This window comes from Scyliorhinus torazame, chromosome 11 (assembly GCF_047496885.1).
Source record: "Scyliorhinus torazame isolate Kashiwa2021f chromosome 11, sScyTor2.1, whole genome shotgun sequence".
Lineage (NCBI taxonomy): Eukaryota > Metazoa > Chordata > Chondrichthyes > Carcharhiniformes > Scyliorhinidae > Scyliorhinus > Scyliorhinus torazame.
In genome coordinates this window covers 187,426,731-187,440,135 of record NC_092717.1, presented here as the reverse complement: position 1 = coordinate 187,440,135, position 13,405 = coordinate 187,426,731, and the positions used below count along the sequence as shown (strand labels likewise).

Here is a 13,405-nt window from a genome sequence, read left to right as displayed (position 1 = left end):
GGCGGGGGGTTGCAACATCGGGTCTCGCTCTACGCGGATGATCTCCTCCTGTATATCTCGGACCCACTGGAGGGGATTGGGGAGGTCATGCGGATCTTGAGGGAATTTTGCAGTTTTTCGGGGTATAAATTGAACATGGGGAAGAGCGAGCTGTTTCTGATCCAGGCTAAAGGACAGGAGAAGAGACTGAGGGAGCTGCCGCTGAGGAGGGTAGAGAAGAACTTTCGTTACCTGGGTATACAGGTGGCCCGGAAGTCGGATTTGTTGCATAAGCTTAATCTGACCCGGCTGGTGGAAGGGGACTTTGAAAGATGGGACATGTTCCCACTGTCACTGGCGGGGAGGGTACAGACCGTGAAAATGACGGTGCTCCCCAGGTTCTGATTTGTATTCCAGTGCCTTCCCATCTTCATCCTTAAAGCCTTTTTTAAGCGAGTTAATAAGATCATCTCGGGATTTGTGTTGGCGAACAAGACCCTGCGAGTAAAGAGAGCACTGCTGGAATGCAGTCGGGGGAGAGTGGGCTGGCGCTGCCAAACTTTTGCGACTCCTACTTAATGATCTGTTGAGCTGCTCGCAGAAAAATACTTTTCACTGTACCTCAGTACTCATGACAATAAACAAATCCAATTAATTATGCCAATGTAAATTATGATTCAATGGCCATGTGTATCAAATGCAGGGACGTACTGGGAAATTAAGGTTTAAAACCCTCAGAACTTCAAAGGCATTTCTTAACTAAGCACGGCATGTTCGAGGACAAACATCTTGATTTTTGTCAAAGGATGCAGCAAGAACGCAAATCATCAGCTGGAGCCCGTCAAAGCAAGTGAGATCATGAGGACCAAACAGGCTCACCTATCTCATTCAAGGTAAGCAGAAATGGTGTCACGAAGGTTGGCTGGTGTCACTTCCTCCACCAGTGAAGCACAGTAGCAGCAGTTATATAGAGCATAGAACAATACAGCACAGTACAGGCCCTTCGGCTCATGATGTTGTGCCGACCACTTATCCAAATCTAAGATCAACTTAACCTACACCCCTCCAATTTACTGCTGTCCATGTGCCTGTCCAAGAGTCACTTAAATATCCCTAATGACTCTGACTCCACCACCTCCTCTGGCAGTGCATTCCACGCACCTACCACTCTCTGTGCAAAGAACCTAACTCTGACATCTCCCCTATACCTTCCTCCAATTACCTTAACATTATGTCCCCCTTGTGACAGCCATTTCCGCCCTGGGGAAAAGTCTCTGGCTAACCACTCTATCCATGTCTCTCATCACCTTGTACTCCTCTATCAAGTCACCACCCTTCCTTCTTCGCTCCGGTGAGAAAAGCCCTTGCTCCCTCAACCTTTCTTCATAAGACATGGGCCGGGATTCTCCCCTACCCGGCGGGGCGGGGGAATCCGGCGTAATGGAGTGGCGTGAACCACTCCAGCGTCGGGCCGCCCAAACGTGCAGAAGTCTCTGCACCTTTAGGGGCCAAGCCCTCACCTTGAGAGGCTAGGCCTGCGCCAGAGTGATTTCTGCCTCGCCGGCTGGCGGGAAAGGCCTTTGGCACCATGCCAGCCGGCGCCGAAAGGACTTCGCTGGGCGACGCATGTGCGGGAGCGTCAGCGGACGCTCACGGCATCCCCGCGTATGCGCAGTGGAGGGGATCCCGTCTGCCTACGCCATAGTGAAGACCATGGCGAAGGCGGAAGAAAAAGAGTGCCCCCACGACACAGGCCGGCCCGCCAATCGGTGGGTCCCAATCGTGGGCCAGGCCACCGTGGGGGCAGCCCCCAGGGCCAGATCGTCCCGTACCCACCCCAGGACCCCGGAGCGCACCCGCGCCACCTTGTCTCGCCGGTAAGGTAGGTCGTTCAATCCACGCCGGCTGGCAAGGGTTGACAGCGGCGGGACTTTGGCCTATCGTGGGCTGGAGAATCGCCGGGGGGAGCCTGCCAACCGGCGCGGCGTGATTCCCACCCCCGGCGATTCTCTGGTAGCGGAGAATTCGGGACACGGCGGGGGCAAGCTTCACGCCAGCGCCCGGCGATTCTCCGACCCGGCGGGGGTGTCAGAGAATCGCGCCCTTCTCCATACAGGCAGTACCAATTGTTCATACCATGTACAAGCCTGAGATGAGGAGAAACTTCTTCACTCAAAAGGTTGTGGTTCATTGGAATTCTCTACCCCTGAAGATTATGGTTGCTCCATTGGAGAATATACTTAAAGCTGAATTCGATGGAATTTGGGACATTGGAGCTGGTGGGGAAGTGTTGCGGAAGTCTAAGAACAGCAATGATAGTATTGAATGGTGGTGCAGGCTTGTTGGGCCTTATGTATGGTCCACTCCTGCTCCTATTTCTTGCGTTCTTGTTGTGCTTCCATGTTTGCCTAAATTGCTTAAAACCTATTCACTCGTCATGAGTATCCAAGGTTGTAAAACATTCTGTATAAATGCATGAACTTTCTTTCAAACACACTTTGATACAGAGTTGGACTCAATTGAGCCCTGGTTTATTACTGAAAAAGAGTCCCTCAAATAAAGGAGACAGACAATAACAAAGAATTGTTACCTGATAAAATGAATGGAAATTTCTCTCTCCTCCTTGTTGAACAATCACTCGTGACTTAAGAGAAAAAAAAAATTACACAACTCAAGAACAAGCACCATGAATGTTAGCAATAAAAACACTCTCCAGAAAATGCTGAAAGTACACATCAAGTCCACTGGGATCAAGAAGGGAAAAACATGGTCGCATTGCAGAGTAAGTGTCTGTGTTAGAAAAGCAATATATTTGTTTCTAACCATCCAAAGTTGTTCTGTTCCTGAACTCAGAACGTAAGCAAAAATGGAGAGTAGTCAGAACAACAGCTTGTATTTATATAGCAGCTTAAACATAATGAAACATTACAAATCACTTCACAAGAACATAATCAGACAAAAACAGAAAGAGAGGCAGAGATATGTAGGATGATCATCCCAGAGCCTACGGCCTAGGCAGCTGAAAACAAAGTCACCAAAGATGGAGCAATTAAAATCAGAATGCTCAAGAGACCATGAATTAGAGAAGCGCAGATATCTTGTAGGGTTGAAGGGCTGGTGGAGATTACAGAGATAGTGAGGGGCAAAGTCATGGAGAGATTTGAAAGCAAGGATGAGAACTTTAAAATCAAGGCATTGCTTAATTGGGAGCCATGTACTTTGGTAACCGCAGGGGTGATATGTGAATTGGAATGTGCAAGTAAGGCCAAGGGCAGCAGAGTTTTGGATGATTTCAAGGGCAGAGAGTGGGAGGGGTGCACTGGGCTGGTCAAGTTTAGTGGTGACAAAGAAAAGGATGAGGTTATCGGCAGCAAATGAGCTGACAGCAGTTGTCGAGTGGGGGCAGTTATGGAAGTAGGAATTAGGTGATGGTGCGGATATGTGGTTGGACACTCATCTGTGTCAAGTCTGACACCAAAGGTTTGTGAATGGCTTGGTTGAGTCTCAGAACGGAGTCGGAGGTTCAGGATGAATTTTCGGCCCCGTGGTGGTGGGACCCACCCCAGGGGATGCGGCAGCCCAGCTAAAGGCCCATTGGAAGATCCTGGTGGTGGGCGGGGCCAAAGAGATTGTGGTGGGGACCAAAAGAGCTTTGCACTTCCCAATATTTAGTTGGAGGAAATTTCTGCTCATTTAGCAGTGGCTGTCAGAGAATTTAGAGACAGTTTTAGGGGTTGAGAGAGATGGTGGTGTGGTAGAGCTCATAAGGAATGGTAGCACTGCAGATATGTTCCTGGGATAGTCACCCATAGACATGGGGCGGGATTCTCCGGTCCCACAGATGCATGTTTCTGGGCGGCACACTGTTCGCTGGTGCAGGATTCTCTCTTTTCACTGCTTGTCAATGGGATTTCCCATTGAAGCCAGCCCATGCCACCAGGAAGCCTGTGGCATGAGTACACTGCCAGTGGGAACATAGAATCCCAGTGGCTGGAGAATTCTAGTGATTTAGAGCCATGAGTGCAACCCAATCACATGAACGGAAAATATAAATTTAATTTAACATTCTGGAAATAACAATTTATCGAGAATTAGAGAGGAGGGGGGATCTCAAGAAAATTACAATCACCAGGGAAATGGTACTTGAAAATTGCTGGAACTGCGAGTTGACAAGTCCCCAGGTCCTGAAGGATTTCATCCCAGAGTCTTAAAATAAGTGACTAGTGAGAGTTGCCCCATTGGTTTTAATTTTCCAAAATTCCATAGATACATGGAAGGTTCCATTAGATTGAAAAATAGAAAGTGTAACTCTTTTACTCAAAAAAGGAAGATAGAAAGTGGGAAACTACAAGCCAGTTAGCTTAACTTCTGTCATAGAGAAAATGTTAAAAGCTATTATTAAAGATGTCAAGACACGGAACGTCAAAAAATTCAAGGACATCAGGCAGAGTCAACATGGTTTTGTGAAAGGGAAACCATGTTTAACCAATTTATTGGAGATCTTTGAAGAAAGAATATGTGCGGTGAATAAAGTGGATGTACGGTGCTTAGATTTCCAGAAGGCATTTTATAAGGCGCCACATCAAAGGTTATTGCAGAAAATAAAAGCTCATTGTGTAAGGGCTAACATACTGGAATTTTCTCCCAAGGCAAGCGGGCCAAGGTGGGAATTTTCCTGATTCCTGTTAAGCGTATCAAAGATAACAGCCCAAGTACAGAGGACAATGCAGAAAGACAAAGGCAGAGAGTGAATGAAAAACAGAGTTATAAAGTAAGTGCATAGAGAAAAGAGACAAGCACAGATATATTTCTGGATCTTTCCACCATGGGTGGAGTACACTAGAAGGGAAAATTCAGGGCCTGTGACTTTAAGAAAACAAAGGGCAATTGTTTTACCTTCTCGAGCAAGTAGTTATTGATGTGTCCGCCAGTGGTATCCCCTTTAAAGTCGAAGTTGATGTCCATGTACTTCCCAAAGCGACTGGAGTTGTCATTTCGATTTGTCTTTGCATTCCCAAAAGCCTCCAGGACACAGTTTGACTTCAGCAAAGTATTTTTGACACTTGAGGGCAAAGTGGGTGAATATATGAAATAAATTGTCAGAATGAAGCTTTCTGTTGGCCTGCAGGCAGCACAGTGGAAATATTAGCATCTAGATCTGAGGGTAAAGCTCCAAATATTTCCCACCCCCACTCCAAGAGAATTTACGCTGCAGTGGGAAGCTATTCAGTTCATTGAGTCTCTGCCCAAGAAAAATAATCATTTTTAAGTCCCGGAATTCTTGGGTTAAATATTTACTTTCACTGCATTAATCTTATGAAGTCCACCCCCCAGGCAATTTTCATCTAATTGTTTTTGACACTGCCAACGCTAACAACAACTTGTATTTATATGGTGCCATTAACACTCCAAAATATTCCACCACATTTCATCAAAGTGCAATCAGACAAAATATGATGTTATGGGCCAGGGTTTAGAGAACCCCAAAGTGTATCATGGAGCTAATCTGACCCACAACTTTTACTAGATTGTGGTATGGGGAGCACACGGCCCACTCTACAGGTGTGGTACAGCAGAAATGGAAAAGTATTTTTTAAAGCAAAACAATGTTTATTCTATGAACTCAAGTTAACCTTTTTAAAACATACAGTGAACATCTTAGCAACCATTAATTCAAATACAATCCCCAAAGAATACAACACTAAGTAATCCTTTCAGCTTTCCTGTTAACATCCATACGACTTAAAAACAAAACCTTTAACAGAAGCACATCAGGTTAAAGTCACCACTGAAAACATTTATAATTCGGAATTCACCAAATGATCAAGAGATAGTCTTTTGATGGCAGAGGGATCAGCAGTATAACGGCTTGGTCTGGCTTCAGCTCCAACACTGAAAACGAAACTAAAACACACCCTGCAGCAAACAGCCTAAAACGAAAGTAAAAAGTTGACAGACAGCCCAGCTCCGCCCACACTCTGACATCACTGATAAACACCCATTTCTTAAAGGTACATTTCTTAAACACCCATTTCTTAAAGGTCCTCTCACATGACAATGACACAGAGCCTAAAAACACATTAGGCAGGTGACAAAGGCTTGGTCAAAGAGGTAGATTTTAAGGAGGGTTTTGAATTCAGAGAGGGTGATAGAAACATTTATGGAGAGAACCCCAGAGGGTATTGACGTAAGGCTATTAATGATGGGAAAGTTGGAATTGCCAGAGTTAGAGGAATGCAGAAGATAGGGAGGGTGTGTGCGGCAGTGGTTAACACTTTGCTTCAGAGGGCCAGGGACCCAGGTTCGATTCCTGGCTTAGGTTAGTGTCTGTGAGGGGCAGCAGGTTGGTGCAGTGGTTAGCACTGCTGCCTCACGACACTGAGCTCCCAGGTCCGATCCCGGCTCTGGGTCACTGTCCGTGTGGAGTTTGCACGTTCTCCCCGTGTTTGCGTGGGTTTCTCCTGCACAACCCAAAAGATGTGCCGGGGAGGTGGATTGGCCATGCTAAATTGCCCCTTAATTGGAAAAAATTAATTGGGTACTTTAAATTTTTTAAAATAAAAGGTTAGTGTCTGTGCGGTGTCTGTACGTTCTCCGCGTGTCTGCATTAGTTTCCCCCAGGTGCTCCAGTTTCTTCCCACCAGTCCCGAAAGACATGCTTGTTCGGTGAATTGGAAATTCTGAATTCTCCCTCAGTCTACCCGAACAGGTGGCGGGCTGTGGCGACTAGGGGATTTTCACAGAAACTTCATTGCGTTATTAATGTAAATCTACTTGCGACACTAATAAAGATTATTATTATTATATGGTACCCAGTCAGAACATTGAAAAGTGTTTCAGATTAACCCAATAATAGATTCAGATTTTTAAACAATCTCTCGGGACAGGAAGGTCAATGGCTGTGCTTACCCAACTATAGATACCCTGAGAAGTTGCGGGTGGACCTGCTTCTTCAGTCCCTGATCGTAGTGTATTATAGCTGAGTCTCTTTCTTCCCAAAGAATACATAAACATCCATTTATCATCATCCATTCACCCATCATCCCCATGCCTCAATTGAAAAGTCTCATACATGCATCATTCAAATCGTTCCATGACCTTGCTTCTTCCTGTCTTGGTGACCTCCCTCAACCATAGAACCCCTGGCGAACTAACTCTGGCCTTTGGTTCCTGTTCGCTCGACCATTGGTGCATTTATCCATCTTGACACTATGGGCAGGATTCTCTCAGCCCTGGGCTGGGCTGGGCCGGAGAATCCCTGCAACCGGGCCACGCCGCCATTGGTGCCGGCGTGGTTGGCACGGCGGCAGTCGCGGGCTGCTCTACATGGCCCGCCCGCCGATTCTCGCGCCGAGATGGGCCGAGCGACCGTCGTGGAAACGCTGAGTCCCACCTGCGCCGTCCACACCTGCTCTCAGCCAGCGGGATCTCAGCGTGGAAGGGTCGGGTGGTGGCCTGTGGGGGGGGGGGGGGGAGGGGGCTCCAACCCCGGGGCGGGGGGAGGGCCTCCGATGAGGCCTGACCTGCGATCAGGGCCCACCGATCAGCGGCCCGGCCTCTTTGGCTGCGGGATTCATTTCCTACGCGCCGGCCTCTGTAGTCCTACGCCATGTTGCGTCGGGGCCGGCGCGTTGAAGGAAGCCACTGCGCATGCGTGGATCAAGCGGCACCCAGTTCATGCCGGGATTGGCAGCTGGAGCCATATGAACCGCTCCAGCACTGTGCTGGCCTCCTGTAAGGGCCAGAATTAGTCCTGGGAACGGCCCGTTCACGCCGTCGTAAAACGCGACAGCGTGGACACGCTGCCGCAGGATGAGAGAATCCCGCCTTTGTTCTGGAACTCCTTCCATGAGTCTCCCCCTCTTAATCCTCCCTCTCTGTTTCTCTCTCTTGACCGCCTCCTTTGAGACATTCCTTAAAGTTTACACCTCTTTGACCAAGGTTTTAGCTTGTTGCCCTTCTTCGGCTCATTGTCAAATTTTGCCTGATGATGGTGATCCTGTGAAGTGCCTTGGGAGATTTTATTGCAGAATTTCCTAATTTCCGCTTGTTGTTGTGTCGGATCCAGACATGGGTTTGGATAAACTTGATGTACCATGCAAGACGATGCGCAGAACTAACTCTTACCTCTCAACCTCCACCCTTTGGCTGGGATTTGTTATCGCTGCAATATACTGCATTATATATTTGCTCGCCTCTGTCTTGCCGGCACCACTCTCGCCTGAAAATATAAATAAGGAGACACCCTGCTTTAATCTGTGACCGTCACTTTTATTTACAGGTTGGCATCATACCTGGCACAAAGGAAGATGGTTACGGTTGTTGGATATCAATATCCTCAGTCCCAAGACTTCACTGCAGGAGTTCCTCAGGGAAATGTCCCAGGCCCAACCACCTTCAGCTGCTTCATCAGTGACTTCCTCTCCATCATTTGTTTTTTTAATTTAAAGTACCCAATTCTTTTTTTTTCCAATTAGGGGGTAATTTAGTGTGACCAATCCGCCTACCCTGCACATGGTTCTATGGTTGCGGGGGTGAGACCCACGCAGACACAGGGAGAATGTGTAAACTCCACACAGACAGTGACCCGGGGCCGGGATCAAACCCGGGTCCTCGACGCTGTGAAGCAGCAGTGCTCACCACTGCGCCACCTTGCCTCCCTCCACTCCCTCCTCTCGAGCATGAGGTCAAAAGTGGGAATGTTCACTGAAGATTGCATAATGTTCAGTATCATTCACGACTCATCAGATACTGAAGCAGTCCATGCCCAAATGCAACAAGAAACAACATTTAAGCTTGGGCTGTGAGTGGCAAGTAACATTCGCTGCACACAAGTGCCAGGCAATGACCATCTCCAGGGATCTGGAGTAACATGTAGGCCAGACGAGGTAAGGATGGCAGATTTCCTTCCCTAAAGCTCATTAATGAACTAAATGGGTTTTTTATGACAATCGACAATGGTTTCATAGTCACCTTTTAGCCTTGAATTCACATTTCATCATCTGCCATGGCGGGATTCGAACCCGGGTCCCCAGAGCATGATTCTGGGCATCTAGATTACTAGTCCAGCGATAATACCACTACACCACTGTCTCCCCAAGGGCATGTCAAAGACTAGGAATTCTACAGTGAGTAACCCACCTTCTCCAAAGCCTGCATGACAGAAGTCAAGAGTTTGATGGAACTCTCTCCACTTGTCTAGATGAGTGCACCTCCAACACTCGGCACCATCCAAGATAAAGCAGCCCGCTTGATTGGCACCCTATCCACCATATTAAACATTCACTCTCTCCACCATTAACACATTGTTTATCATTACACAAGTTGCACTGCAGCAACCTGCCAAGATTCCTTCAAAGCATCTTCCAAACCTGTGACCTCTACCACTTAGAAGGACAAAGGCAGCAGATCCATGGGTATATCAGCAGGTGAATGTTCCCTTTCACCTCACTCATCATCCTGACTTCATTGTCGCTGAGTCAAAATTCCAAAACTCTCTTCCAAACAACACTGTGGGTATAACTATGCCACATGGACTTTAGTGGTTCAAGAAGGGGACTCACCACCCCCTTCTCAAGGGCACTTAGGGATGGACAATAAATTCTGGCCTATACAGTAACATAGAACATAGAACATACAGTGCAGAAGGAGGCCATTCGGCCCATCGAGTCTGCACAGACCTACACAAACCCTCACTTCCACCCTATCCCCGTAACCCAATAACCCCTCCTAATCTTCCTGGACACTAAGGGCAATTTAGCATGGCCAATCCACCTAACCTGCACGGCTTTGAACTGTGGGAGGAAACCGGAGCACCCGGAGGAAACCCACGCAGACACGGGGAGAACGTGCAGGCTCCGCATAGACAATGACCCAGTGGGGAATTGAACCTGGGACTCTGGCGCTGTGAAGCCACAGTGCTATCCACTTGTGCTACTGTGTTGCCCCAAAGATGGTCTTATCTATGGAGAGAGAGCGGGTAAATGGAGTTGAAATCAGCCATGATTGAATGGTGGAGTGGACTCGATGGGCCGAATGGCCTTACTTCCGCTCCTATGTCTTATGGTCTTATGTGCACATTGCTGCCAAGGATGACATTTATTGTCCATCCCTGTTTGTCCTTGAAAAGATGGTGGTGGTGGGCCTTTGTCTGCAGCTGTTTGAAAATATTGTGCAGTTCACTGAGCCACTTCAGAGGGCAGTTAAGATTCAACCTTGGTGTGGGAGCAGATTTGCAAATGGTTCAGACCAGATAGGGACATTAGGTCTCCTCATGTACATGTTTCCCCTCAGCAGCATCACAGACAACACCAAATCCTGCCTCACCACCATTCCTCTCAACCACTGAACTGCACCTGTGCTTAAAGGATCTGTGCAGGGTGAATGAGCAAAATTGTCCTCCAACCAATTCTGGGAAATCAGAAGCCATTGCCTTGGACACTGCCACATACTATGTTCCCCAACCATGGATTCCACCCCATCCTTATGACCAGTGTCTCATGCTATTGAGATGGTTTATAAGCTGCATTTCTGATCAAATAACCTATCCAGCAAGAGACTGTTTACTTTCACCATTGTAAATATCACCCATATCTGTCCCTATCCTGCTCAGTCCATCTGCTGCTAAAACACTCATTCTTGCTTTTGTTACCAACTATTCCAATGATCAGCCTCCCATCTTCCATAAGCTTGAGCTTACCAAAAACATTGTTGCCTGTATCCTAACTCACATGATGTCCCATTCACCCAACACCCTTGTGCCCATTGGCCTTCATTGGCTCCTGGTTTGGTGGCAAGCTGTACCGGAGAATCTAGCGGGAGCCAAAAAGTCAAATTACTGCCCATTTAATCTTGTTGCAATTTCCCAGCGGTGGGTCAAAGATGGTCGGTCTTCCTGCTGGCTGGTAGTGTGAATGCCACGTGTATTCATTTGTATATCATGAATGCTCATTTAAACATCTGGCTGCTGGAATCCCATCAGGCCTTTAAACCTGCGTCACTGCAGCAGGAAATTACGGTGGTCTAAAACCCGATTGACAAAGAGTGGCGTGGACAAGGCGATCCTCAGTTCACAATAGACTTTTGGGGTGAGCACAACAACTTTCTGCCATTGTGCTGCGCTGCTCCTGATGTGCTGCACATCACTCTGCTGTAGCAGACTGGTTCCTACCTCTGTCTCCATGACGAACTGCTCTTCATGGACAACACCGTGCTGCTGGACCCATGAACTCTCCTGTGTCTCCAAGTCGGATCAGTACAGCGCCTGGGGTTGGGAAGTGTAGAGGTCTCCTTCCCCCTGGTGCACACCAGTGTCTATCTGGACAGCACTCTGTTGTGGGACTCAGGTAGCCATCGCAACACAGGTCTGAAACTCGACCAGTGTGATGTGAGCCCATGAGTGGGAGGAGGGATTGACGGGGGTTGTTGGGGATGGGGGGGGGGGGGGGGGGGCGTGAAGGCTCTCAATGGAAGACAGAGGGGCAAGGAGGTGGATGAAGATGAACAACGAAAGGCAGATGGAAGAGCAAAGAGGGGGCGGCTGGACCCTGACAAGGGTGCATGAAAACTGCACAAACAATTGGATCGAAGGGATACCATATTGTTTACTGGAAGGGAATGCACAAAGACTTCAGATATGTTGGGTAGAGGTCCAGAGGCGGCATGGGCACCTCGCAGGTGATGGGTTGAGGGGGAGGGTGGTGGCATCGAGGAGCAGACTTCCTCTTGAGACTGCTAGCCTTTTTCCTCTGTGTTTCTGACATCCTGCATGGTCTGGTGAACACATGTGGGCAGGAGAGAATGGTATGAGTGTGCGAGACTGCTGTTTAAATATGGCGCCAGGACTTTTGAAGCTGATGGCAGATGGACTAATGAGCAGCTGGCCCACCACGTGACTCAGAGGGCAACACACCTGTGCATAATTAATGAGCTTCCAAGTGCTGAATCCCGCCACTCTGGCCAATGTGAAAGGTGCCACCGGAGCCACCTGCCACCACACTTAGTCTCAAAGCTGGAAGATTTCCGCCCACCAGCTTTTCAGTCTTGTGCCTCTATTGCAGAGACAATTGGCCACCTTTTTATAAAAATTATTGAAGTCACTTTCAAATGATGTGAATGCCATAATTTAAATTCTGTACTTTCAAAGCCACTTTGGCTTTTGTCTCTCTCCATATATTCAAAAGTTTGTTTTATTTACTGTGCCTTTGGTCTGACACCCAAATTCTTTCTGCCAATACTGAATGACCTGTTCCCACCTATTCTCCATGTACCTGATATTACAATGCACGTGTCCTTGGCCCTCCTCTTCATGGCCTTGTAAGCTGAGTCGGCAATGGCATACAAATGTGGTGGTCTTTCATACAGCTCCCTTCCCCTGTAGTACTCAATCATGTCTCTTCCATATAAATCAATTTGCTGGTACGGATTCACGGAGATAACCACCTCTCCAATGTAGGTATAGTTTCTATTCTTATCAAACCTGCAGAGAAGAAAATAAGGGTTAGTTTGTTTTAGATACCATCAGCAACTGGCAATATATTCCTTTGACCATGCCACATTTTGTACTTCATCTGTTAGCATTTTTAACCAAATTGAATTTCTTGGGCGAAATTCTCCCCCAACGGCGGGATGTCCGCCGACTGGCGCCAAAGACGGCGCCAATCAGACGGGCATCGCGCCGGCCCAAAGGTGCGGAATGCTCCGCATCTTTGGCGGCCTAGCCCCAACATTGAGGGGCTAGGCCGGCGCCGGAGGGATTTCCGCCCCGCCAGCTGGCGGAAATGGCGTTTGTTGCCCCACCAGCTGGCGCGGAAATGCGGCGCATGCGCGGGGGCGTCAGCGGCCGCTGTCAGTTTCCCGGCGCATGCGCGGGAGTGTCAGCGGCCGCTGTCAGTTTCCCGCGCAGGCGCAGTGGGGAGAGTCTCTTCCGCCTCCGCCATGGTGGAGACCGTGGCGGAGGCGGAAGGGAAAGAGTGCCCCCACGGCACAGGCCCGCCCGCGGATCGGTGGGCCCCGATCGCGGGCCAGACCACTGTGGTGGCACCTCCCGGGGTCAGATCGCCCCGCGCCCCCCCCCCCCCAGGACCCCGGAGCCCGCCCACGCTGCCTGGTCCCGCCGGTAAATACCAGGTTTGATTTACGCCGGCGGGACAGGCAATTTCTGGGCGGGACTTCGGCCCATCCCGGCCGGAGAATCCAGCGGGGGGTCCCGCCAACCGGCGCGGCCCGATTCCCGCCCCCACCCAATCTCCGGTACCGGAGACTTCGGCGGGGGCGGGGGCGGGATTCACGGCGGCCAACGGCCATTCTCCGACCCGGCGGGGGGTCGGAGAATGACGCCCCTTGATCCCAACCAGAATTACTCAGGGTAGTGTCCTAGGTCCATCCATCTTCAGCTGCTTCATCAATGACGACACAAGGTCAGAAG

At 49.0% G+C, this 13,405-nt stretch overlaps 1 protein-coding gene across 1 annotated transcript in view; it reads right to left on the bottom strand.

The window, feature by feature from the left end:
* The window catches only part of LOC140385722 (unconventional myosin-Id-like), a 264,080-nt gene that overhangs the window by 228,371 nt on the left and 22,304 nt on the right, over positions 1-13,405 (bottom strand). Inside the window, exons 2-5 of the mRNA XM_072468175.1 lie at positions 12,249-12,457; positions 8,107-8,200; positions 4,876-5,041; positions 2,570-2,623 (exon numbers count right to left, since the gene is read on the bottom strand). Coding sequence (XP_072324276.1) covers positions 2,570-2,623; positions 4,876-5,041; positions 8,107-8,200; positions 12,249-12,457 — 523 coding nt within the window. The remainder of the gene's footprint in view (positions 1-2,569; positions 2,624-4,875; positions 5,042-8,106; positions 8,201-12,248; positions 12,458-13,405) is intronic.